General features: G+C 45.3%; 1 protein-coding gene and 1 long non-coding RNA gene across 3 annotated transcripts in view; one reads left to right on the top strand and one right to left on the bottom strand.

Moving 5' to 3' along the window:
* The window catches only part of PTPRT (protein tyrosine phosphatase receptor type T), a 703,891-nt gene that overhangs the window by 652,509 nt on the left and 23,646 nt on the right, over nt 1–27,736 (bottom strand). The window contains exons 4-5 of the mRNA XM_077778839.1: nt 25,382–25,497; nt 6,781–6,955 (exon numbers count right to left, since the gene is read on the bottom strand). Of these exons, the coding sequence (XP_077634965.1) occupies nt 6,781–6,955; nt 25,382–25,497 (291 nt within the window). The remainder of the gene's footprint in view (nt 1–6,780; nt 6,956–25,381; nt 25,498–27,736) is intronic.
* Nucleotides 10,559–21,298, top strand: LOC144243704 (uncharacterized). 2 transcript variants are annotated; one of them, XR_013338739.1, is made up of 4 exons: nt 10,559–10,860; nt 14,678–14,991; nt 18,951–19,046; nt 20,917–21,298. It is a non-coding gene; the product is annotated as an uncharacterized LOC144243704 (long non-coding RNA). The 2 variants fall into 2 exon arrangements; XR_013338740.1 differs by having other exon boundaries at nt 18,948–19,046.

Here is a 27,736-nt window from a genome sequence, read left to right as displayed (position 1 = left end):
CCTCCTGGCATCCCAAACAGACCTCTTGCTTTCAAACCCCTGCCGAGTCTGTTTCTAGGAATCCCAGTCCTGAATGCCCCTCTCACTCCTCTTCCAAACACAGTCTGTGCCTCTTACCAAAGCCACCTGCCTGACCAGGGCTTTCCATGGGGCCATGGGAAGGGACGAGGGAAGAAGAGAACAGATAGAGAGGCCCAGTGTCAGGAGTGTGTGCTCACTACTGTCCATGGACCATGGACAGGGGCTCCATCAGAGCCCGCTGACTCCTACAAAATAAAGTGCCAGCTCAGCCAGGTACTGAGACTCCAAATATGTCCCCCAGCCTCCATCTGCAACCTCAAACATGTCACCCACTCATGTCTGAAAAGTGTCCTGGGCTGTCTCTGCTCAAGAGCTTGCCAGGCCAAGGAGCCAGCCCAGAGGGGAGCACTTGGAGGAACTTTCGAGGACTTTCTCAGACCACATCAACTCTTCCACCCTAGATTTCCTCACCTTACACCAGAGACAGGGCTGCTAGACTGAATTCTGTAAGAAACGTATAGAAGAAAGAACTCAGTCTGAGGCACCAGCAGGCCTGGTTTTAAATCCTGGCTGTCACATATAAGCTGTGAGACTTGGGAAAGCTACTGAACCTCTCTGAGCCTCTGTGCCCTCATCTGTAAAAGGGGGATGCTAACATTACCTACAGAATGGGGTCACCAGTAGGATTAGTAAGACAGGATAGTAGATGCCAAGAACAAACTGAATGGGCGTGCATTAGAGGCTTGCACGATTCTTCCCGCTAAACCGTGGGCTTACCACACCATCTGACCTGAGCTGGGGCTCATTCAGAGCTGGGGCCCAGTCAGCTATCAAACAAATGAACGCAGGACCAAGTCTGCTACTCCAGCCATGCAATCTCTAACCCACAGGCTGTAAACTCAAATGTTTACAGAAACCAGACTAGCGATGTCAGAAAAATGGGCCAACCTAGTGGCACTGGTCAACCGGGCAGCATGTGTTCCAGAACGGAGCAGTCACACTTCCACTGCTGGCATGGCAGGTTCTGGGTGGCCCAGCCTGATGCGAGTTCAGAATACCTTTAAATACTGCAAACAAAATGTTAGGGGAAAAAAGACAGTGCAACACAATAAACCATTTCTGCAACTGACTCTGAACCACAGGCTGCCTTGGTGATCTCAATCATATTTCCAAGAGAGATCTTAAATTTCTATCATACAGGTTATCGTGCCTGTAAGTAGGACAAGAAAAACTGGACAGCGTACTCGAGTAATATCCCTTAAAACAATAGTAAAATATGAGGGTGTCTGGGTGGCTCCGTCGGTTAAGCGTCCGACTTTGGCTCAGGCCGTAATCTCATAGTTCCTGGGTTCAAGCCCCACGTTGGGCTCTGAATCAATAGCTCAGAGCCTGGAGCGTGCTTTGGATTCTGTGTCTCCCTCTCTGTCTGTCCCCCCCCCTGCTTGTGCAATGTCTCATAAATAAACAGTAAAAAAATTTTTAATAATAATAAAATATGATTACTGACGGTTACAAATGTAACTGTGAGGGTATCTGATGTGCACTAGGACCTATACATGTGCTGTCTCCCTCTCATAATGGATCCAATTAGACACATTCATCCCACTGAACAGATGAGGAACGTGAGGCCCAGAGGGAACACATGATTTGCCTGAAGTCACCTAGACAGGTGGGACCAGGATTGAAATTGAAGCTCCGGTGTGTTCACATCCAAAATCCCTACTCTTGACCCTATCAAGCTGCCCTGGTAAGAAGTCACACGAGTATTTAAATCAGAACATCTGACACTCAGTGCTGGTATTAGACTACTTCTTCTGTTACATGGAGTTGGAAAACAGATTCAAAAATCATTGCCAACAACAAATTTTTATGTTAACAAATTCTCATCAGCCCCGTATCTGCATAATGTGGGCTTGAAGACATCTATGTCCTTAGGATAAATGAAAACATCTTGAAATCGAAGATAGGAAATCCAGAAATGGGGGGAGAATAAGTGCATTTGTGAGCACTGGTCCTGAACAGGCAGGTTGAGGGGCTGGACTATCAACTGAGCAAAACCTCAATTACAGAGTTATCTAATGTATACCCAGGTACATTATCACAACTCAATAAACAGCTCTTCAGAATTAAATAATTCCAATTTGCTTTCATTTTGATCTGCGTCGCCCTGAGAATTTGATATTACCTACGCTCAAATTAGGTGGGATCTTCTGAAGCACTGATGCTCATAATCCCAGGACAGCACGTGAAGCAGCAGTTATCCAGCCAGCAACATGCCTATTTAGAGAGAGACTTTGCTTGGCACGGCACAGGCACCTGTAATGGACACCGTCAGAGGGGGTTCCACCCAGCTCCGGGTGCCCTTGGGCACTGAGGGGCCCTGTGACCTCCCAAATGTAATATGGTCCAAGCTCTGAATGAGTGATGCCATGCAGTCAGATGGCTGAGCTCAAGAAGGATCAGCTACTTGTCCTTTGTCCCCAGATTCTTGGCTCACCAGTGATGAGACACAGGAGGGGACCCAGAGCATCAGACCTGGCATGGACCTCGTGACCCAAACCCAACGGCCCATGACCCAAACTTGTCAACCCAAATAAACCCGCATGTCAGCACCCACTTTTGTATCTCCTCCCTCCCTTTCCTCATGCTCAGCACACGACTCTATGGGGAGAGACCACCAGTCTGCCTTTGCAGAGGAGGCCTTTAAGGATTTCTCCAGGTCCAGAGAGACAGCAATCAAACCGCCACCGGGTCATGCATCCTATCTTCACACACCCACCCAGCCCTCACCATCTCTTACTTTCTCACCTAGGAAATCCCATGGACCACAGCTATTTATTCAAGAAACACTTTGAAGAGCAACGAGCCAGGCACTGTAATAAGAACTTCTACATCCATTGTCTCATCGAGTCCTCTAGCTGACCACACACCATTCTGAGGTAGGTAATCCCACATCCCTATTCCCAGATGAGCCAGCTCTACCAGAAGAGGCTGATGTTCAAGGTCACAGAGCTGGGACAAGATGGGGCCAGGATTTGAACTCGTGCATCAGGGCTCTAGAGTCTTCTCCTGTCTCTGAATTGGAATGAAATGAGGAAAACCTGAGGGAAAACGTGCCCAGGGCTGGTTTTCCTTCCACAACATGCTGAGGTCAGCTGCCTGCCCCTCAGCACTCACCATCTGTGTGACGTGTAAACCACGATCAGGAAGTTACATTTGGGCAGGCGCCCCATCCCAAGAGAAAACTTAGCCCTTGAGACTATTTTTGTTTTCTCAAATTTCTCCATTCCCTGAAAGAAGGAAGATTTATGTTTATCCCTTGCTGGGTCTTTTTTAAGTGAAAATATTTCAGTACGAAAGTATCTAGCCATCCTGCTCAGTCATGGCCAAGGATTCAAAGAGGCCAGTGAGTCACTCTTCCAAAGATACTTCCCCCACCCAGATGCTGCCTTCACATGGGTTCCTGGCCAGACATCACTGCTGCTTCTGGGTGCCCCCTGCCCTTCATTTTCTTATTTGGCTCGGTTACCATTAGCTATTTAGGAGTATGTGGGTAAAAAANAGAGCAGCAATGGAGAAAGCAGGAGTTAAAAGGCCAAGTTAGCAACAGGTCCAGAGACTCTTGTCATGAGCTTTGCATACAGTCTGGACGCCTTCAACACTGTTTAGGACATCATGACACCAGGTGCCAACAAGGTCACAACCCCGAGGACCTCCAAGGATGGCTGAAATAGCACAAACCAACCCTGACCGAAACCCAGGTCTGCCCCACAGGCCTGTTTGTCAACCTGGCTGTGGCTGTTCTCCCCGCTGTAACATGAATTAGGGCCACACTTAGGACTACCTGAGATCATCTATGAGAAATGACTTCTACATTCAAGAAGCCCCAGCTTCTAGCTTGCCACCAACTGGAAAGGAAGGAAGGGAGGGAGGGAGAGAGGGAGGGAGGGAGGGAGGAAGGAAGGGAAAATAGTCGCTAAAAAAAAGTGCTATCCCAAAAGGTTTTCTTTCTTCTTTTTCAAAAGTTTGTTTCAGACAGGAGAGAGAGTGAGCACTTGTGTGCTTGAGGGAGGGGGAAAGAGAGAGGGAGAGACACAATCCCAAGTAGGCTCCATGCTGTCAGCTCAGAGCCCCATGTGGGGCTTGAACTCACGAACTGTGAGATCCTGACTTGAGTCAAGATCTAGTCGGACACTTGTCCGACTGAGTCACCCAGGCACTCCCCATAAAAATCTTCATCAAGGTGTCATGAAAGGGGAAACTATAGAGAAGGCACACTGGAAGGAGACCTCTGAAGGAGGCCACCCAGCACATCCCTTAAAACAGGACAGTGAGGGCTGCAGGTGACGGCACTGGGGGCAGCAGGGGCTCCCGGATCATACGGAGAAGTATGGCCAGTGCACTGTTGCCCCCGAAGCCCGAACCCCAGCCCAGGATGCACAGCCCAGAGAGGATCAACCACTGTCCTAAATAACCTGGCCACCCTTCCAAACAAAGGTGAGGACGCTTCCCCGAGGTAATGCCGTCCTCCGCCCCAAAGGCTTTGGGACTTGGTAACCCACACCTCGTCCTCCACAACTGGGGACATAAAGAAAGAATAAACCAAGCGCTTTCGGACTCCATGTGTCTGTGTGAAACGATCAGGGCTCTACACTAGCTGCCATGCTCACTCGCCCTGTTACGTCCTTACCCTCCTGCTGCCGGGTACCTGCAAGGTGTGGTCAAGGCTGTGGAGAGGGAGCATGAGCAAACTCAGTCTGTTCTCTGGTGGGTCCCCACCGTTGAGCAGGAGGCTGCCAGGGAAGGGATATGATGAATTTCCAGAGGGGGGCGGCTCAGGAAATTACATATTCACCTAGTGCCTAAAAGGCCTGCAGAGGCCACTGTTACTGAAATCAACCTTATGGCACCAAAACAGCAAATATAGGAGCCTAATGTGATTGAAATGATGGTTTCATTTATGTATTAATGACACTCAATGTCAATGATTTTAACATGATTTTTTTCTTTCTGTTGTTTTTTTTTTTTGTTTAGGATTGCCTAATTTGTTGATCTTCAGCTTAAGTGTACGTGGCATTACGGAGATGAAATGAGTTCCTGCTGAGGCCAATAATTCATTTCCTCATCCATCATTCAGTAAGTATTTTAAGGTTGAGCCTTTCGAAATGACCATCTGCGCAGGTCACAACAGTCAAACGCTGGCAGTGTTGTATTTGGGCAAACTCGGCACTTGGGCCAAGCCTGTGGCTAAAAGCCTAGGGACCTCGTGAACCGTGAACAAAATGAAAAACGCCCCAATTCTCACAGAGCTCATCTCGGAAAGGGCAAGATGGAGAATTACCAGAACATGAATGAAGGAAAAATACAATTTTGAAGTGTGATAGGTACTATGCAGAACAAGGGACAAGGTGACGTGACAGAGAGTGCCCAGCAGCAAGGGGGTTGGGGACATTTTCTCAGAGAAGATAGCACGAGGACGTAAGATCTGACTGATAACAAATGGTCAGCCATGTAAATATCCATCTAGAGTCAGGGACAGCTAAGGAGAAAGACTCTCAGCCTACAACCCCCAGTCTAGGTCCAGGCAAGGCTATCAGTTACATGGGGGTCAGCAAATAGAGGTCAAGGCCCTCACCCCAACCCATACTTTGACCCAGAAAACCAACTCAGGTGACTTCTAGGGAGTCGATCCAGGTTTTCACCTTCACACACACTGGGCATCATCCTATACCTAGCAGAAGATGAATAGGTTCATTATTTCATCCACTAACTTAGGCTACTTTAAAATTTTAATCGGTGAACATAACGCTGGAAAATGAGTACATCCATACGCTGCTTTTTTCCAGGGTAAACTGTCAAACAACTTTGCAAAAGCAATATTGCAACACAAAGAAAAATCCATAAAGATGCTCATATTCTTTGGCCCTACCAACTCTACCCCTAGGGAATTTATCCAAGGAAATAATCTAGTTCAACAGAATAAAAATGTTCTCTTTGGAAGAACTCCATTGAGGTGTTAATTGATGCACAAAGGAAAGATAAAACAAAAACAAAAACACCTGGAATTACCTAAATGACTACAAATAGGGAGGTTTTAAGAAATGGTATGATTCACCTGATGAAATAGCATACAACCATTAAGCATTAAAACAAAGATTATATAGGCTTTCAAAAATAAATGCGATATCAGGCTCCTTGGAAGAAGGCGAAAAGGAAGCAATGTGCATATTTTAATGTAAAACATGTCAACAATACCTCCAGGTGAACAAGAACAAGAAAACTGAAAAGAATTGAATCAAGGCCAGTGGGGTGGGGAGATTATTTCAGAAGTCCTTCCGAAATATTGTCATTACATCAAATTTTCAATAAACAATACATCAAAAATAATTCTTTTCTCTGAACACAGCTATAGAACACAACCAAAACACAAGGGCCTTGGCTCATTCTAACTTTAAATGCAAAATAAAGCCAAATTTGGAGAGGTCTTCCATGTTCTAGAGCCCACAGGCTTGCAGAGGTAGACCTTCTACGAAAGATTCAACTTGGAAGAGTAATGTGAAATTACATGATTTTACAGTAACTTCTCTTTCTCTGCAGAGCGTGGGAATGGGGGACTGGAAATCCTGTGTCCTTCAAGTGACTGGAAAGAGCAGCAGCAGAGGAGAACAGGCACCTCAGTACCTCGCACCCTCTGAGGATGGGGCCGCGGCAGCCCCTGAAATCAGCCGCATGGGAGAGGCAGGCGCTGGGGGCACTCACCTTTCACAATCAGCTCAGCGTAGTTAGACACGCCGGAGCCACCGTCGGAGCGGATCACACAGCGGTACTTGCTCACGCTCCGCTGGGCAGTGTCCGCCACGCTGACCGTGGCCGAGAAGCGTCTGTGGTTGACCACGCGGGTGACCATGAGGGCCGTGTCCCTGCCATTCCATTGCTGCAGGACAGAGGGAGGCAGAGGAGAAACCACATCATCACAGGCACCAGGTGATCTCAGCTGGGAAGTGCCACCTGTCCCCACACCCCTGGGGCCGAGGCTTTGCACAAAGAGGAATCTGTGTGGCTGGCTTTCGCAGGTGATCTAATGCAAGTATAAACTTTGCAAGCGAGTCAAGCGAGTCAATTCAAGAAGGCAGGTGCCTAATGGTAAAAGAGGGCACAGGCCTCCTCTCAATACCCTAGTTGTTGGTTGGCCTGCGTCTGAGGTTGGCACTTGGCCCTTAGCCTGCCTCCCATTTTCCTTCCTCTCTTAAGCAGAGCCCACAGGGCTTCCCCCAATGACAGACTAGGTTTCAGGTAAGTTCCTGAAAATATAGTCCATGAAGTGACAATCAACAGCCTGGCCCCCAGCCAACATCTGGTGCCCTAATGGCCACACAAAGGCTACCTGTGTCCCCAGGTGTGGTGTGGGTGGGAGCTTCCCAGCATTTCTCCTCCTTGGCATTTATTGTTTTCTCTGCCTGGAATTTCTTGTCTGCCTGGGGACACTCCCTCACCCTCAAAAACCCACACTCAGTCCATCGCCATCTCTAGAAAGTTCCCCTGCCATACCACCTTCTAGAAGCTAGTCACTCTCTTATGGTGCAAACTTTCCATGCATTTTTGCCTACACGTGTTTCCCACTGGAGACTAGACTATAAGCTCCCATATGGCATGACTTTGCCCCTTTCATCTAGAGCACTGTGCCGACCTCTGGATTTGGTAAACATATCTAGAATCAAGATGGACACAGAAGCATTTCTGTCTGCACCATGGTGAATCTCAGGTGTGGTATTCTGAGTCTGAATGAGACCCTTCTGCAGCAGCAAGTCAAGATAACTGGTAAGGCTTGTGCATGAGGATGCAACTTGTGTGAATATTAAGCATTTATCATGAGCCAGACCCTGAATCTCCTCCTTAATCCTCCCGGCCTCACGTGACGTGTGTATTACTGTTGCTCTTCTTAGCAGAATCCAAATGTCGGTGTGGCTGAGTCAACAGGCAGAGTCTGGAAGTCCCTTAGCCACCTTTTCTGACTTCAGGCTAAGTATCTTTTCACCGAGACCCCATCCTCACTGCCTTTATTTAATTTCTTTTCCAAAAGTAAAATCGATTGCTTTAATTGTCTTCTTGGATGTCAAAAAAACCTTAGGACTATGACATTGTGCGTGCCCGGAAACTTGCATGAAACAATCTTCACTTCCTGTCCAAAGTAAGTGCTTCCAGCATACACACGAGCTCCCATCCATCCGCGCCCCCATCAGGGATATGTCAGGACTGAGACGTGAGGGGGGGGTAGAACTACCGTGCTCAGCTGTCCCAAGGGAATGAGATGGAACAGCAGGGGAGGGCAGTGAGCAAAAGGCCAAGAAACACAGAGAAATCGAGGTCTCCGTGTGACTTGCTCTAGACTGGACTGGGAGACTACAGGTAATGGTTTTCTTTTTTACTTTTTGGCATTCTCTAGACTTTCTCCCTCAAATATGGCTTTTATACTTAAATGTAATAAAATAAAAGGTATTTTTTAAAAGGCAGCAGGAGGGGCAGCCATAGCCATCACCCCCACCCATTCCGGGGAGTGAGGGACACACCGGAACAAGAACAATGTGAGGCGTCCACCGAAGGGAGCACTTGGCAGGGCTGAGTCTGCCCACCACCTGCCTCAGGCTCCAACACGGTTTTGGAACAGCTGGAACCACTTGCTCAAGTCGTGAGAACTGACTGGACACCAGACACAAGTCCCTCTCCCAAAACAGTGCAGGGAGGTAGAAGACATTCTGGCAAATGCCAGGAATGTGTCCTCATTTGAGGAAAAATTGGCTGAATGCACAGAAAGGCCTCAGAAGAGATGGATCACCAAAAAATTTAGCCCATTTTCCTTGTTGCTCTGATGACATTCTGGGTGGCTATTTTCCAGCCTGATTGACTTATATCACCATAAAGACTTTGATCTCTTCTGTCCTTTAAAAAAATTTTTTTAATGTTTGTTTATATTTGAGAGGGAGAGTGTGTGAGCAGGGGAGGGGCAGAGGGAGACAGTGACACAATCCAAAGCAGGCTCCAAGCTCTGAGCTGTCAGCACAGAGCCCGATGCAGGGCTTGAACTCACGAACCCTGAGATCATGACTGAACCAAAGTTAGATGTTTAACCAAATGAGCCACCCAGATGCCCTTCTCTTCCTCTCTTTTTAAGCTAACAGTGACTAGGCACTGTTATGGGCTAAGTGGTCTCTATTCCTTCTTCATTAATTCCCTGTGACAACCTGTACGGTGGGCACACTTATTATCTCCATTGTTTACACGAGGAAGCTGAGGCACAGAGAGGCACCTGCCTAGGCTGGCACAGCTTGGATCTGAATGCAGGCCACCTGGCGTCAGACTATGGCCTACAGATACCATACATTGCTCTAATGTGAGGTGAGTATCCCCTACCCTCATTCCCAAATGTGGAAGAGGGTAGGTAACAGGCATAGCCAAGATCCACCTATTTGCCACCAATTTCTTAGCTGAGGACAAAAAAAAAAGGCAAAGACAGGGTAAAGGAAGGGACATCGTATGAGGGACACAAGCAAAAATGCGTATGTTCCTACCAGACAGCCCATCAGACACAGAGCTTTACCTCTGACCTCCAATGCTTTGAACAGCAAAGAAATGTGGGGGGGAGGGGGGGTAAGAAAGGAGACACTGAGAGCAAGGCCAGCACCTGAACTCCACAGATTAGGAGCCAAGAGGTAAGCGGGGAAGGAAAAGTACTAAGAAAGATAATAAACCTCAAAAGAATTACGGGAAACAAACAATGCCATTTCAGGATTCACAAGGGCACGACGAGTGAACAGCAGAATCAAGAGTGTTTATAAAAGCAGTGATGGGGGGTGGGGTGGGGAGTGGACAGGCTTGGGAAAATAACCCAGATCGCAAAAAAGGCACAGATAAAAGGACAGGAGGAAGGCAAATTGATGAAGAAAACAGACACCAGACAACAAAACACCAGATAAGTAACTGGTACTCCTGAAGACGGAAGCTGAGGGAACGGAAATCAAATCATATCCCAACATCTATCGGCTCACTTGCCTGGATGAAAATGAGACCTAAATCTCCAGACTGAAATGGCCTACCATCTACTTGATAAAATTTATGAAGACCACAACAATTGAGGTACACATTTTACTTCATAAAAATATTGGATGTTAAGGATAAAGAAGTATGTAAGAATCCAGGAGAAAAAATAATGTGCTGATAAATAAACAAACCAATCTGGCAGAAAACCCCTCCTCCGTCACTGTTCCCAAAGCCCAGGCAGCCTCTCTCCTGGATGTGGCTGGTTCCCCAGGGGTCACATGTGAGCTCCCAGGAGGCCAGGTATTTGAGAGATGGCAGGGATGGAGCTAAAGACAGGATAGGAAATGATAAGACAAATGCAAGCAAATGCCCAATTCGTGCAGGCTTGGGCTGTGATTTCCCTTCTCTTACCTTTGATCTCTTCATACCTATGATGGGTTCTATATTGGTGCCCACTTTATGACATCATCGTGATGGATAAATGAGAAGGGGTACCAAACACTTAGCACATAAAGGCGTATTCTGGTGGGAGCAGAGCTCTCCAAATTAACCACGAAAAGTGGGGTATGCAGGATAATGGCTCCCTAAAGTGTCTATATTCTGACAAAAGGAACTTTGACTAAACTGATTGCCAGAGTGACATTAACTGATGGCTTGATGATGGGGGAAGGAGCCACCAGCCAAAGAACGCAGGCAGCTTCCAGAAGCCAGAAAAGGTAAGGAGTGAATCCTACGGACAGAAGGCAGCCCAACAATACCTCCTTTTAGAAGCCATTTCTGACTTCTCATCTCCACCACCACAAGGTAATGAACCTGTGTTGTTTTTAGCCACTAAGTCTGCCTAATTTGTGACAACAGCAATAAGAAACTAATACAAACAACCAAGGGCTGATTAAGTGCAAAACATTCCTCTTTTCACATTTAGTTCAAATTTTATTTTAAGGTGATCTATTTACTTTTCTTAATGATGTCAGATTCCAGCAGAACCAGAGAAGAGGAAGTGCATCCCCTGAACGATTCACATTTTTCTCGTTAGTTCCTGAACTACCAGGCTTTCTCCCATCGAAGGATAGGAAATTGCAGGTTGTCTTATAAAATCTCTGGAAAAATAGGCCTTTTGATAATCACACTTGTCATATTGGGAGCAGACGACAGCAGGACAGGAATGGGCAGGAGAGCCCAGAGCCATGATGGGAAATGGCACTGTGATGGACCCCAGGCAAGGAGGAATGAAGGTTAAGTTCAGAGAAATGAGCCCAGATGGAAGGGCAAGTAGGTGCTGGAAGTCAAGCCATGAGCAGCAACCCAGGAGCCGAGATCAGGAGGGATTCTAGAAGAGCTGGCATTGTGACAAGCTCAGGCCCCACAACACGGTAGCAATGTGAAGAAGGGATTGACACAGAAGGCATACATAAGCAGCACAGGTTCCAGCCACTGTCTCAGCCCCAGACACAGGCAGAAAAGAAAACACAAAGGGAGAAAAGAAGAGGAGGCTTCATCAAACCAGGAACAGACTTACAAGCCCCTGAGCAGGTTTGAGTTGGCACAGGGAGGGCAGGGAGGGATGGAGCAGCAGAATGCCAAGAATCTGAAGTGGACAGCAGCCCAGGGACAAGGTGGGAGAGGAAATCCTCCCAACCAAGACACCAGGTGCCATGTGAATGCACAGGGATGCAGATGCCAGGGTGCTAGGAAAGAGGGTGACAGAAAAGAGAAGCCAAAGTCCTAGGAAAAGCCTGGCATAAGCATGGCATGGATGATGCAGGTGGAAGCCTGGGGAAGAATCCGTGAGATCCCCATGGGGTAAGATCCCCACGTCACCACTCTCGCAAGCTGGAAATTTCCTTTCGGCTCCTATGCTAAGTATATACCTTCCTCTGAAATTTCAGGCACACTTCCTTTCTTCTGTCAGACCTACATGAATCATTCTATAATGGAGTCATCTTCTGGCCCCTCTGTGTCCATGGCAAATTGGATACATTTCCCAGTGAGCACTGACAGGGCTGGGCTCCCCAGAAGCAGAGTCAGACATGGTGACCTACTGAGTGTCCTCAGAACAAAGGGAGTAAAGGACACAGTGAGAACAGGAACCCGACAAGGATGTTACCAAAATGCAGTCCAGCTTTAGCCTGACTACGGGACCTCGGGAGCCTGAAGTGTACCAGAGTTGATCCTAGATTGAGGCAAAGAGCCAGCACTGGTACCCCATGTCAGTCAGGCACTGGTCATGACCATCCAGGTGGGAAAAAGAGAAAGCTGTTCCCATTAGCCTCAGGGCAGTTCTCTGGGGAAGGGGGAGCTGTGGGCCTTTGGCATCCAACTGTAGGACCTTAGGTTTGGGGATGTTTGCTCTTAAAGAACACCATCAAGGACACCAGGAACCTCCATTCTACCCAGCACATTCCTATCTCTGTCTCCTCCTGTGGTACCTGAAGTCCCACAAGCAACTGCCTTGAGAGTTGCTGGCAGTCGACCCCAGAATCTAGATTTAAAAAGCCAGAATGGGGGGGGGGGGGAGGCGACGGGGACCAAGCTAAGAACGGACACCAGAGAACACTATGTGGGAAAGCTTGAGCACCCCTGCAATAACATCCTGCTCCCCGCAAAAGTCAACACATCTCCCATGAATCAAAAGCTCCATGACTGAGTTTGATAAATATCTTGCTTAAACTAACAGGATTTGTCAGTTATTAAGTAAAAATCACATTAACATTTTTGAGTACACAGTCTATGCTAGGCACTGTGTTAACTGGCTTACAGGACAGAATTCACTAAATCCTTTAAAAATCTCTGTGAAAGTCCTTCTCCAAGGGTGGTTCCTGGACCATCAGCATCACCTGGATAGTTGCTGGAAATGTACATTTTAAAGAGAATCCCAGGGCTGATATCCATTTGTAGATATTGTTTACTGGGGCTGGCAAGCAGAGTTTTTTCCTCCTTACATACTCTATTATTAATAACACTGGAAATGTCCTCATTATTTAACAAAACAGAAAAAGAATATGGAGTGTGGAAGGTATAATTTCTGCCTAGGGGAATTTACAGGCTATGTTAAAATTCCAACAAAACAGCAAAAAGGGTAAACTATACACATACAGTTGAGTACTGAAACAGCACGCTTCATGAAGGACAACAAGGTCAGCATGGAAAGAGCGATGTTCTTAGAATGATCTAGAACACTGGCTCTCAATGTGTGGTCTATACATCCACTATATGAGCACCCCCTGCAAACCTGTTAGAAACACAGATTCTCTGGCCCCACCCTAGACCTATTAAATCAGGAACTCTAGGGGTGGAGTCAGTCTAGTTCTGTTTTTTTTTTTTGTTTTTTCTTTCAAGTATATTAGAGAGAGAGTGAGTGAGTGAGTGTGGGCAGGAGAGGGGCAGAGAGGGAGAGAGAGAGAGAATCCCAAGCAGGCTCCGGGATCAGCACGGAGCCCGTCATAGGGCTCAATCCCATGACTTCCAGATCATGACCAGAGTGGAGAGCATGACCTGAGCTGAAATCTAGAGTCAGACACTTAACCAGCTGAACCAACCAGGTGCCCTAGTCCAGTTTTAACAAGCCCTCTGGGTGCTTCTCATGCATGACAAAACATGAGAGAAGCCCTATTAATACTATTTTACAGCGCACCTGGGTGGCTCACTCGGTTAAGCACTGGACTTTGGCTCAGGTCATGATCTCACAGTTTTCGAGTTCAAGCCCTGCGTTGGACTCTGCACTGACAGCTCAGAGCCTGGAGCCTGCTTCAGATTGTGTCTGTCTCCCTCCCTCCCTCCCTCTCTGCCCCTCCTCCACTCAGGCTCTTTCTCTCTCTCAAAAGTAAACAAACATTTAAAAAAAATACTATTTTACAAATGAAGAAACTGAAGCAGAGAGAGGTCAAGCAACATGCCTTCTGAATAGTACTTCTTAAACTACTGTGTATACAAATCCCTTGGGGTTCTCATTAAAAAGGCAGATTCTAATTCAGTGAGTCTGTCTGGGAAGGGTCCATGAACCAACCACATGAGCGCTAGCAAGACCTTATAGGACTTTGCTGAGTGACTAAGTTACAACGTGGTCTGATTCCAGGTGGTCTGATTCCAGAGAATGAGGCCTGGAAATCACATTATTATTAAAATCACATTGCCCAACTGCCATCCATGTATGAGAATGCATGGTTCACAAGGACTCAGAGAGGAGGGTAGAGTATGCAGTCTATCAGAAACTCACTTTGCTTATTCACAAAACATCAACTACCACCTTGCTGAAATGATTGCTCCAAAGAAAAAAGTTTGGGGAAACGCTGTGACAGAAGCCCAGACACCTAGCTTTTCAGAAACCTCAGCAGTCTCTAAATCAGAAATATCTACATGAAGATGCTCTGTCCAAGCATTGTCCCACATTCTTGGCTAACAGACTCTGCGAATACAGTATTAAGCAACAGCATATTTGATATGTTATTAGGTTCAGTAAGGTGTTCTTAACCCAACTTCATCAGTCTCAAGCAGTGGTTCTCAAAAGTTAGCAGGCATTGGAGTTCCCTCAAGGGTGATTCAGGAGGTCAGGAGTGAGGCTAGGTGATCTGCATCTCTAACAAATTCCCTAGTGATGTTGATGCTGCTCACTTTGTCTTAGGTCTCCAAGACTTGAAGGTTACAGTCATCTTAAGTCCATCAGTGCAAAGTAAGGAGCCAAACCATACCATGTAATACCTGAATGGAAACATTCCTTAAATCCAGGCCACTTCCTACGGTTGAGTAACTGGTCACTGCACCAAAGAAGTCCTGCCACTGGTGTGACATTAGAAGCCAGCTCATGCTCTACTGCTCAAACCAGAGTCCAGACCACCAGCTCACTGAGTCCACTTGGAGGAAGGTTATGTTTTCTTTGCCCAATGGCTTTGTCTGCTTGCCAAGCTCTAAGCCCAGGAGGAGGATGCTTTCTAAAAGGTGAACCTTAGTCCCAGTTCATCCATCCAGGGAGAATGTGCGTTCTTAATTGAACAAAGGCTTTGTATAAGCTAAGCTGTGGTCCTGCTTAATCCCATTTTATACACTCATGCTCCTCTCATCATGGCGACAGCTTCCTTTGAAATCTCTCATTTTTCTTTCTTCACTTTCATCTGCTGGTCTCTCTCTTTTAAAACAATTCGAATTCCACCTTCCCTTAGCTTTTTTTGTTTGTTTACATTGTTTGAGAGTCACACTCTCTGCAAGAATAGGCGCTGCAAATACCCACATATTAGTATTTCTGACCCTAGCACACATGCATCCTTCCACCCTCAGGCAAGACCTATCTTCAGGAACTACCTACAGAAGAAATCACAGAAACACCGGATGCCATGGAGAGTCTGCTGTTTTCACACTACTCTATTAGCTACTGAGGCATCTCTAATGGCCTCATTATTTTGCAATTCCCCCTCCCCTCTGCTCCTATGTCATGGCATTATTCCCTTCATGGAGAGATAAGACATAGCCTGCAAAAATGGCTGTCATTACTTCAGAGAAAGCATGCAGGCTTGTAATTGATTTGTGATTGGTGGAAGTGGACACAGTATGGTCTTTAATAAAAGGGAGCCGTGTGCAACAGACATGATGACTGTGTTATAGGAGATACTCTAATACAGGGTCCTGAAAGCCTTCTCTGAGCTGCTTTGTGCGCACACAAACACACACACACACACACACACACACACACAGAAAATGAGGCCCAGTATTTCCAGCTGAAAATTATTCTAATTGCTCCAAAAATCTCCTGGCTGGAAAATATTTAGGTGAAATTCTCATAATTCACTTGTAATGAATATTCTTTGCACTTCTGGTCATACTGCCTCAATGGCATGACATTTGGAAACTCACTAAAATCTGACTCATTGATTCTCTTAAGACCATATTTGTACCTCTCTAGCAGTCTCTAAAGAATTGCTTTTGATTATTTTTTATTAAAAGTTAAAAGAAATAGAAGTGGACATAAATCATTTTTGATTAGCTGTGCTGAAGCCCTCCCAAGGCTCCACGGCACGCATGGCTGACTGCTCATTTGGGGTTGATCTCTGGGTCCAGAGCTCCTGCAGAGTTGGGAGGGTCCTGGCATAGGCCCCACAGGGTGTGTTAAGCCCTGAACAAAGAGGATGAGCAGGTGGTGAAGGGCCAGCTCATGTGCCGCCTCCCTGTGTGCCTCTCTCTCCTTTGACTATTTCCAGTTCCCCTCTCAGAACTCTGATCAAAGGCCATTTCTTCCAAGGGTACTTCTCAGATACTCATAATCCCCCTGACTCCCTAGACAGTAGAACCCACTCTTCCCCCTGGTAGCCTGGTCACATCTGCACTGAAATATCTAACTCTGTGTCAGTTGCTTAATGTTTGTATCTGCTGTCAGATGGGAAGTTCCATGTGGACATAAAGTAGGTCCTGCTCACCACTGCTCCTCCAGCTCTCCCGCACTGGGGCCAGGATGAGTGGAGACCAAATCATGAAGTGCACAAATTGAGGATGGGCTGAGGAAAGACACTGAGGAAAGGGTTTAGGAAGCGAATGAGGAAAGAGTCCGTGAAGGGAAATTTCTAGGTCCAACTTGGTTATACTCCTCAGAGATGTGTTGCACAGGATGAGGAAGGAGGGGTCGGTTTATCAGCTGCAGAGGCTTTTGAGAGCACGCAACCCTCTGTAGGTTCAAAGCCCAGCTAGAATTTCATCCCCTGGGTTGCCCTTAAGGAGCTATATTTTGATCTAGGGCACCTGCAGGTGAAAAGAAAAGCATGTGATGGGCATGCCATGACTGCAAATACACTAAAAACCACTAAATTCTAGGACTTCCTAATATCCTTTATGGTTTACAAATTAGATCTTAATAAAACCAACAATAAAAAGTGGTTCCTTAGCCATGACACAGAACCACCGTATGTAAACCAGACGCAGATCTACCCGCATGTCATTCTCAATGGCAAGGGTGGAGGGAGACTGGCAAACATGACGGTCATGCTGTATGCTGTGGTGAGTAACAAAGCCCTTGATCTCTGACCCATGAGTCTCACATCTCCTGCCAGCATCTATGAAACTGTGTCAGCTAACTCGTTAGCCTGGAAAGAAGGTAAACTCTCAGACCCTTCGTGATTGTCAGCAAATGATTTCACGGAACCAAGAGGGTAGGAAAGTAGGAAAGTCTTCAAGGAGGAGCGGTCAGCATCATCAAACACTGAAAAGAGAGTCGAGTATAAGAAATCATCACCATCAACACCACCACTGGCTTCAACAACCAGAAAAGCACTGGTGACGCTCACAAGGGCCATGTCCGGGAAGAGGTGGGAGTTGAAGAAAGCCACATTACAAGTGTAGACATATTTAAGAAATGGAGGTAAGGAGAGAAGAATGCAACTGGACAGGAGCAATTTGAAAAAAAATTCCAAGGGCCTAACTTCCATTTTGTTGATTTTTCTTTGTCATTTTGAGCAACACAGATCTATTTAAATATCTAGTACAGTACAAATTAGCGGTGTGTAAACATGTGCTAAATAAATGAATCATGGTAACATTAGTGTCAGGTCTACGAGATGACCAGGGAAGGATGCTCTGGCCTGAAGAATGAGACACAACTGACTTTCCCGTCCTGCCCCCACAGCTCACGACCTCTGGGACATCACTGACCCCCTTCAAAGACAGCCTCCTCATCTCCAAAACGGGGCTAAATGAAGCCACCCCCTGAAAGCCTGGCTATGAGAATTAAGTCCATCATACGTGTAACCAACTGTGCTATACATGTCAGCTGTTGTCATTCATTTCCCTTCATTGTCTAGTTGTGTGGCCACTAGGTCTTCACCGGCAGTCCCACACGGAAGGGACACTTGGTGCAGGTGTGGGTAGGCTGTGGAGGAGCTGGGTCCAGTATGCTCACAGCCCTGAGCCAGCGGCAGCCCTCCAGGAAGCAGGGAAACAGGTTTACTGGAAAAATCAGCAGCAGAAGGGACTGACATGTCTGCTTATCTCGTCAGCCCTGGTGTGACTGCTGTTGAGCTGATGCGCTCACAGGGCAAGAGCCTTTTCCTGCCAGATTAGGGTCTGCTCCCGGTCCATTGCCTGTGATGGGTCTAAACACACATGCTGCCCCTACGGAGATCTGTGCCAATCGTTTGGATTCACGACCTCGTTTCTGGGACTCGTCAAATGTTATTTGTTATACAAACGCACGGGGAAGCAAATCCTTTGTGGGGAGGCCTGGAAACAAGCCCTGTGGTGGGGCCTGCTCTGGAGCCCCTGGACCACAGTGCTCCATAAAGACGAGGTGACACGTACGGGGTATTTCTAACCCCCTCTTGGATGAAGGTGATCTAGTGGTGATGAGAGTGTGGGGGAAAGTTGAGGATAATTTTACCCTTGGGGCAGGAGGGGGGGCTGCTGCTTCTAACTCTGCTGTGCCTAGCACTTTTTTGTGTTTATATTAGTTACCTATATTCATCTCCAAGTATTTGGATCCAACAGAAGACATGAAAACACAAAGCATACATCTTCTACCATCACAATCAGTTACTAAATGTCCTGACAGCATGCCTTAGAGCGTTAATATGTGCATATTTACATAGGTATGTATATATTTGTGCATAAATACGTATTCATACAAGTTTTTGATAAAAAATTATCAAACATATTGTGTTATAAACCTGTTCCTTTCAATTAAATACATACAGTGAAGACAGCATTAAATATACTTCCATAATCTGTGACTGAATGACTCCATTCCAGCATTTACCTCATCAGTCCCTTGTGCTAGACATTCAGGTTACTCTCAGGTTTCATCCTTTTGAACATACTCACAAATAAATCAATTTTTTTTTCTGTCCCTGGTTGTTTTCTTAGGTAAATTCCCCAAAGTAAAATTACCGGTAGCTGACTCCTTCCTCCTTTGTCCTCAGCAGGTGGACATCGGGTCCCAGAGTGGCGTGCAGCCTGCCTCTGGTACCCTACAGCAGCCAGGCACCCGCCAACTACCCTCCCCAAGTCTTGCTGCATCGGTAGGTTTCATTACCTGTGTTCCCACTACTAGCTAGCTACTGCCCAATTACCTTCCAGAAAAGATGTATCCCGGCACATTTTCAATGCACTGATAATGTGTCAGCACACTTCCACCTAGCTGTACCCTGAGCGCTGTTCTTTATTTTTTTTAATATTTACTTTGAGATAGAGCAAGCACATATGCAAGCAGGGGAGGGGCAGAGAGAGGGAGAGAGAGAAAATCTCAAGCAGGTTCCACACTGTCAGCACAGAGCCTGACACGGGGTTGAGTCCCATGAACAAGAGTTGGATGCTGAACCAAAATCAAGAGTTGGATGCTTAACTGACAGAGTCACCCAGGTGCCCCAAACTGTATGCTGCTTTGCTTCCTAGACATTCCACTCAGAATACACACCATCTACTTGCTTAAAACATGCTTAAAAAGTCTAAGTTTGGATTCCTCAGGCCAATGTATCACATAAGGAATTATCAAGTTATAAATGAGGCCCTTCCACCAGAGGCCATGCCATTATACTCTTCTCCTCAAGGAGAACTCCTCCCCAAAGGAGATGAGTTTGTTTGTAACTTTGACGGGCCTTTTCCCTGAGGGACTCATATTGTTCTAGGCTCGAGGATACACGTTTTCGCATAGATCCTGTCCACTGATTTTTAGGTAGAGCTTGCAATGTAATTCCATGAAAACCAGCACCAGCGCTGGGGGCTTCTAAAGAGCATGTAAAGTTTCTTGGAGAGTAAAACAGTGGTATGAGCTGGTCTTCCTTTTTAACTTATGATCAGAAAGCAATGATGGATAAGCAAGCTAGTAAGTCCCACTTGGTAGAAAGGAAGGCAAACATTCTCTCCAACACACATAACAGGGATTTATCTCACACTAGGACTCCACTGACCACTCCCCAAACACTGCCAGAGAGAGGGGGCACTGACACAGTACTCTGGAAACAAAGTCACTGCCTTTATTTCCCAGACTGAAAACTGGTGGATAAAAATGTTTCCATCTTTGGTGACTGAGTGATTCCTCAGCGTACCTTGGAAGCTACAGAAGGAAACGGCATTGTTGAAATGACTGTTGGCCACCACATGCCTGTTTCACTTGCTTTGGAAATTCTCAAGCTGAGTCACAGCAGCCTTGATCTACGGAACAGACCTCTGGCCAGTCTGCAGGCTGCTGCTGCTCCTCCAGACGCTGCAACAGATCCAAAGCCGCAAAATCATGAGAAATTCACTGCTGCCTCAGCCCACCTCAGATCAGGGCACAGTGGCATCCTGAGTGGCAGGTGTCATGACAGGTGCCTCATATTTTGTACCAAGCCATTTACTTACTTACAATACATTAACTTACATTAACTTACTTACACAGCTGAACATAAGCCTGGACTTACCCAGCCAAGTAGGCATTTGCCAGAGAGCGCAGGGTAAACCATCTACCCCCCAGTATTTCCTGAAATATAGATGAGGGAGACAGTATTTCTGGTGGTTTCCTTAAAGGAATGGCTCTTGAATCTATTCACTCACCACATATATTTAAAGTACCCCAAGATGGAGATGGACTTAGCACAGAATCGGGGACCCTTGTATTATGGCATTGCCTACTCCAGCCCCTCCCCTTCAACCACCTCCCCACACTACTCTTTCCCAGAGCACTATTATGGGAAACAAGCCTACGAAAGTCACTTGTGTGCCCTCAATAAGGTGTGGTGGTGAGCAGTGCTCCTTACGTCACACACTGTTTTCTTTATGAGGACTCCTGGGAACAATTCCTGTCTGGCTTCTGTGTGAACAAGTTAGAATTTTCCTGAGATATTGGTTTGTGTTTATCTCGTGGACACTGTGAACTATATATCTGACAAGTTTCCTTTATTCCATTGGCAGCTGCGGTACTGAGGCCTCCAATTGTGACCCACCGGAAAGCCACAGATGTGGAGAAACACAATTTTCACATTATGACCAGCTCCGATGTCTTCTTTTCCTATCTGTGTTGCCTTTTAATTTATGCTATCTTGTCATGTTTTATGTCCCACTGTAAGCCACCTGAAAAACATTCTGTGGAGTAAGATTTGGTTCACATTGAAAAAGCAGGTATATGAGGTGTGGAAGAGCTCCACACCATATGTTTCTATTTTCTTCAAAACTTCTATTACATTCTAACATTCTTCCACTGATAAGCCCAAACTTCAGGACATGCAAGTCAGAAATATAGCAATAATGATCATAAAATAATTGAAAAAGCTAAATAAAGGTGCTGAGAATATCATGACTGTTCCTTCTCAGTCTCCTGGCCCAACTGGGGCAACGCCATTGAAATAACAAAGCTTCTTGAGAGCATGACGCACATTAATACAAATTACAACTGAAAAAGTAAATAGCACTAAATACTTGAGTGACACATGGAAGTTTACCAGGATTCTCAGGGTCTACAGGTAGCCCAAGGAAGCAGGAGGGTCAGGCACCACCATTATTTTCATTCTACTGCTCTGCTAAGGAGCAAGAAAGAACTGTTAGCCCCTAGGAATTTTCCAAACTGCAGGAGATAGGTTCAAATCCAAGAAGAGAAGCACTGCTATCAAGTCCCATCAAAGTGGGCAGAGATGGCTCGGGATGGCCTAGGGACCAATATTCTCACTAAGTCAACCAAGAAGACATGAGGCAGATTTTTTCGATAAATGAAGACAGAGGTAACTGGAGTAAGTTTCTTCTAAACATTACTGTTTCCTTGAAACTTAAGCTGTCCTTTCCAATAACACCTTCTGCAATGCTGCAAATGTTCTGTCTGTGCTCGTCCAACATGGTAGCCACCAGATGCACGTGGCTACTGTGCACTCAAAATGGGACGAGGCTTCTAAGTTCTGAGTTTTATTTATTTTGAGTAATTTAAATATAAATAGCCATTGAAAGTTTAACAGGGTTCTGGAACACAAGATCAATATATGAAAGTCAATTGTATTTCCATACACTAGCAGTGAAAAGTCAGAAATTGAGATATTTTTAGATCAAAAATATCAGATACCTAAGGATAAGTCTCACCAAAAAAAAATGTGTAAGACCTATACACTGAAAATTGCAAACCTTGCTGAGTGAAATCACTATAGATCTTCAATAAATGAAGACATATACCATGTTCATACTCACAAAAGTCATTATTGCTAAGGTGTCAGTTCTCTCCAAAAGTGATTTATAGATTCAATGCAATCAATCCCCATCATAATTCCAACAGGCTTTTATTTATTTCTTGGTAGAAGTTGACAGACAAAGGGATTCTAAAAGTCCTATGAAATTGCAAAAGACCTGGAACAGCCAAAAATCACTCTGAAAATGAAGCACAACTGGAAGACTGACGATACCTGATTTCAAAACTTTTTGTAACGCTTACGGTAACCAAATCTATGTGACAGTGGTATAAAGATAGACAAAGAGATCAGTGGAACAGAAGAGCCCAGGAAGAGCCCCACACACATGTGGATGAAAGCAGTAGAGAAAGAATGTCCTTTTCAATTAATGATGCCAGAACAACTGAGGTATCCAAATGCACCGAAAACAATAACAGCAACAAAAAGAACGGCGATGCCTACCTCACACCATATGCAAAATTAACTCAAACTGGATCACAGACTTAAATGTAAAAGCTAAAATTATAAAAATTTCTAGGAGGAAACAGAAAAAAAAAATCACTGTGACCTGGGGTTAGGCAAATATTTCTTAGAAATGATGCCAAGACAAGATCCGGAGGAAAAAAAATGATAAATTTGATTTCATCTGAACTTATTTAAGTTTTTTTTAGCTTACTCTTTTTGACAGAGACAGAGCACAAGCAGGGGAGGGGCACAGAGAGAGGGAGACACAGCATCAGAAGCAGGCTCTAGGCTCTGAGCTGGCAGCACAGAGCCCAACACGGGGCTTGAACAAACCGTGAGCTCATGACCTGAGCCAAAGTTGGACATTCAACAGACGGAGCCACCCAAGCACCCCTAATTTTATCTGAATTTAAGAACAGCCCCCTCCAATGCTACTGTTAAGAGATTAGAAAGACAAACCACAGATAGAAGACACGTGCAAACCATGTATCTGACAAAGGATCTGTATCCTGAATAAAGAACTATCAAAATGCAATAATAAGAAAACAAACCAATAATAAATGAGCAAAATATTTAAGCAGGCACTGCACCAAAGAAGGCATACAAATGGAAGCAGATGGACACATGAAGAGATGTTCAACATCACTGGTCACGAGGGAAAGGAAAACCAGAATCACAATGAGGTAACACTACACACTCATTCAAATGGCTAAAAGTAAAAAGACTGACCATACCAAGTGTTGATAAAGATGCTGGTGACCAACTACAGCTGCCATACACTGCTGATGGGAGTGGAAAATGATACAACCACATAGGAAAATAGCTAAGCAGTTCTTTAAGAAGTTATACCTCTACTATGTGACCCAGCCATTCCACTTCTACCCAGGAGAAGAGGAAGCATACGCCCATAATTCCATTCAACTCCATAAATGTTCCCAGCAACTTCTTTTTAAATAACCAGCATCTGAACAACCCACACGGCATCAATAGACGAATATATAAAGAAACTGTGGTATCCTCACACAATGGAATATTACTCCACAAAGGAGACTTTTTAAATAAACTATATATGTACACAGTATCACAGATGAATCTCAAAATAATCATGTTGAGTGAAAAAAGCGTACTGTGTGATTCCATTTATAGAAAATTCTAGGACATGCAAATTAATATACAGTTGACCCTTCAACAATGTGGGTTAGAAGCGCTAACCCCCCACACATACAGTCAAAAACCCTTGTATAACTTTTGTCTCCTCTCAAACTAAACTACTAACAGCCTAGGTTGACTAGAAACTTCACTGATAAGATAGTCAATAAACATGTTCTGTATGTTATATGTATTATATACCATATTCTTACAGTAAAGAAAATAATAAGGAAATGAAAATACATTTACAGTACTATACTGTACTTATCAAAAACAAAAAAAAAAAAAATCCATGTATAAGTGAATCCACCCAGTTCAAACCCATAGTTTCAGGATCAACTGTTTAGTGACAGAACATGGATCAGTGATTACCTGGAGACAGATAAGAGGAAGAGGGCAGAAAGCAGGGATGGGAATGAGGAAACTTTTGAGGATGGTGGACACGTCCAGTATCTTGGCTGTGATCAAAGTTTCACATATACATGCACACGTGATAGTGTATTAAATTACACACTTTAAATCCTGCATCTCAGTAAGATCTCAGTGAATCTGTTTAAAGTAAAAAACAAAACAGGGCACCTGGGTGGCGCAGTGGGTAAAGCATCCTACTTCGGCTCAGGCTATGATCTCACAGTTTCTGAGTTTGAGCCCTGCATTGGGTTCTGCACTCATAGCTCAGAGCCTGCTTTGAATCTTCTGACCATCTCTCTCTCTCTCCCCCTCCCACTTGCACATGCTCTCTCAAAAATAAACATTTAAAACTAAGTAAATATAAAACGAAAAACAAAACTGAAATGTGTTCAACAGCCTCATGAGGCTGGTGGTGACTCACTGAACTGCCCAGTTCGACTCTCAGTGCTGCCTTAGCACTCGGCGCTTCAACATTAGCATCCATGGGAGTATCTCTGATGCTTAACAATCTGTGGCTAATTCTAAGTCCCATCCTTTCCCCTACTTCCACTAAAAGAGATTCTCTTTTATCTTGCTTTCAAAGTAAGGCCAATGAGCAGACCTAAGAGTGGAACAGATTCAAACTCAGAACATCTTCCTGGCAGACATTCCTGATGGACTTATTCAACCAAAGAAGGGATGGCTATGCTCGTTTAGTGAAATATTCTGGTAAAGGGTCATTTATTCTCATAAAGGGTGATTTTATAAGACTTTCCCAGAATGCTATGGAGGAACATTATCCATCAAATAGGAATCTGGTGGATCACTAGGTAGTAGCTAGGTTCCCTCCACCCCAGATTTTCGGATTTCACATTCCCCGGAATCAAAAGTACGGAGTTTGTCTTAGCCCTGGGTGCCTGGGTTTAATGGATAAAGTCTGTTGGAGGGCAGCTTAGAAAGGTCATAGTTGCAAATTCTAGTTCTGTCACTTTTATGTGTGTGGTATCAGTTTCTCCTTCTGTAAAATGGGTATCCTGATGCCCATAAAACAGAATCAGAGTTAAGATCTAACTAACAAGATCATGGACGCAGAGTATCATTTAAGGAGGAGAGGTACATATAATACATTCCCTCCCCTCACCCACCAAGACCTTCATCACAGCACACACGTTGTTCCCTAACAGAGGGATGGGTAGGCATATGCAGGGGGCCACTCCCATTCTTACCTGGAGCCAAAGTTTGTCATGCTGAGACCACTTCCCACCAGCGATGCACTGAAATGTGGCATTCTGCCCCACATTCACCTCGACATTTTGGAGCCGCAGAAAGTGAGGTGCTTTTCCTAGGAAAGAAACCAAACAGCATATGAGGACTCAATTCAACAGGCTGCCCCACTTCCCCATCCGTAGATGGCCATATAGGACGAGTGTTCAGCGGTCCAGAACACATTCAGTGTTCTAGGAATGTGCGCCTAGAAAGCGGCCTGGTGCAGTAAAGAGATACTGCTGTTAGATCACTTCCTATGAGCCAGGTACTGTTTGTTCTATGAGTTTTACATGATCACCTCACTTAAATCTCACCAATAGCCATGAGATGGAGAGTATCTCCCTTTCACAGATCAGAAAATTAAGGCTCTAAGGGGTTATAGTTTGGCACAGTCAGAGAGCCAGAAAGTGAGAGAGCCAAGGCATGAATCCAAGTCTCTGAGAGCTTTAGTATCCTTAATATTAGCTTCTGGACAATATTAGCATGTTTGCAAGAAGAAAATGGAGGCAGGCACACAGAGAGCATTCAGCATAGAGAATTCCTCCTTGTAGCCTGAGTGAGCGACATGAAGAAAGCTTAAGCAAAGCACCTTTGAGCTTGAGACCCAGACGCCTGGCCTTGGTGATGACACTGATGATGAAGATCATATGGAGGGCAGAACGAAGAAGGGAGAGAGGTAGAGGAGAAAAACAGTCATCATTCACAATTGCTATGTGGTCAGTATCATGTGCAGTGTCCACACATAGTAGTTCACTGAACCCATGCAGTTGGTGGTGGGATCAGCTCTGCCTTATAGTGAGTAAACTGAGGCACCAAGAGCTCAAGAAACATGCAGTCTACACTTTTTTTAAAAACNCCCAACTATTTTTCCCCTTCTTCTCCCCCATGGTCCTTCATTAAGTTCCTCCTAATCCTCCTATATGTGCAAACATATGGTATTTGTCCTTCTCTGCCTGACTTATTTCAACTCTAAGCTAGAATATCCCCTAAGGATGGGAGGAAGGTGGGCCATTTACTCTGGGGACTTGGCATAACAGGAAAGGGGACTTTCAAATGAAACTCACAGGTCTGTGACCAATCAATTCCAGAATTAAACAGTGTTACCTTGGGCTAATGGATTTATCTCTTTCCTTGTTTGTGGACTCGGGTTCTTGCCTATTTGAATTCCACAAAGATGAGTAGGCTGATAAACAATGTCTAGAAGTATCAGTTTCGTCACTGAGGCACAAAAGTGCCAAGGATCCCACTGGGGTGGCTGGGTGGCTCAGCTGGTTAAGCATCCACCCCTTGGTTTTGGCTCAGTTAATGATCTTATGGTTCACGGGACTGAGCCCCATGTTGGGCTCTGTGCTGCATGGAGCCTGCTTGGGATTCTCTCTCTCCCTCTCTTCTCTCCTCCTCAAAATAAACTTCTTTTAAAAAGTGCCAAGAATCCCCTAACACATCAACCAAGCCATGATGAACTAGACATCAACTACCCCACAAAGCAACCAAATGAACAGCTGTTAAGAGGATCAAGAAGGTTCAACAAGGGCCTTTGGCCATCTTTTCAGAGAGAGTCAAATACCCAGAGACACAAATAATAGCAATCATGTCACTTATCTAAAGCTCCTGCAATGCCAGGGACTGTGATAAATGCTTTACCTGTTTCATCTAATTTAACTTTGTAACATTCCTATAAAGCAGGCACTATTATTATTTCCCTTTCAGAGAGGCAGAAATCAAAGCTCAACAAGTTTAATTTGCTCAAAGCTATGTAGTGTTAATAAGAGACAGAAACAGAATTAAGTCCAAATTTCAGCCCAAAAGTCAACAATTAACAAGCACGTCGTCCAGCCTCCTGGGCGATGCGAAGTCCAGAGCATCACCTGGACCCCAGAGACCAAAGGGTTTGCAGGCCAGGCTGTGCCAACTCTCTAGGCTCCTCTATTTCCTCCCGAATATCTTATCACAAGTGATCCCCCCTCTCCTTGGCCATTTATCCCCATGGTCTTCACGCTACACACTACCTGCTCCACCAACCTGTGTCACTGGGTATAGAGCTCAGCAACAACCAAACCCTTTGGCATGAAGAGGCAGACTTGCTGTGTGAAAACACATACCTTCCGCTCAGGCTTTTGAACAAATGACAACAGCTCAGAGACCTCCCTCGTGCTACCCTCAGGACCCCACTGCTAAAGTAGTGTCAAGAATTGAAGGCCCAGGGAAGACCTCTCCTTGTGGGCTTCTCAGAATTGAAGATTCCTGCATCTAGTCAACCTGACAAATGTCATACTGCTTTGATTGTCTGAAATTGTTTCCTTTTCGCTTTCCTG

Source organism: Crocuta crocuta, unplaced genomic scaffold, assembly GCF_008692635.1.
Source record: "Crocuta crocuta isolate KB4526 unplaced genomic scaffold, BGI_CrCroc_1.0 scaffold248, whole genome shotgun sequence".
Classification (NCBI taxonomy): Eukaryota; Metazoa; Chordata; class Mammalia; order Carnivora; family Hyaenidae; genus Crocuta; species Crocuta crocuta.
This window is presented reverse-complemented; position numbering and strand designations above follow the sequence as displayed.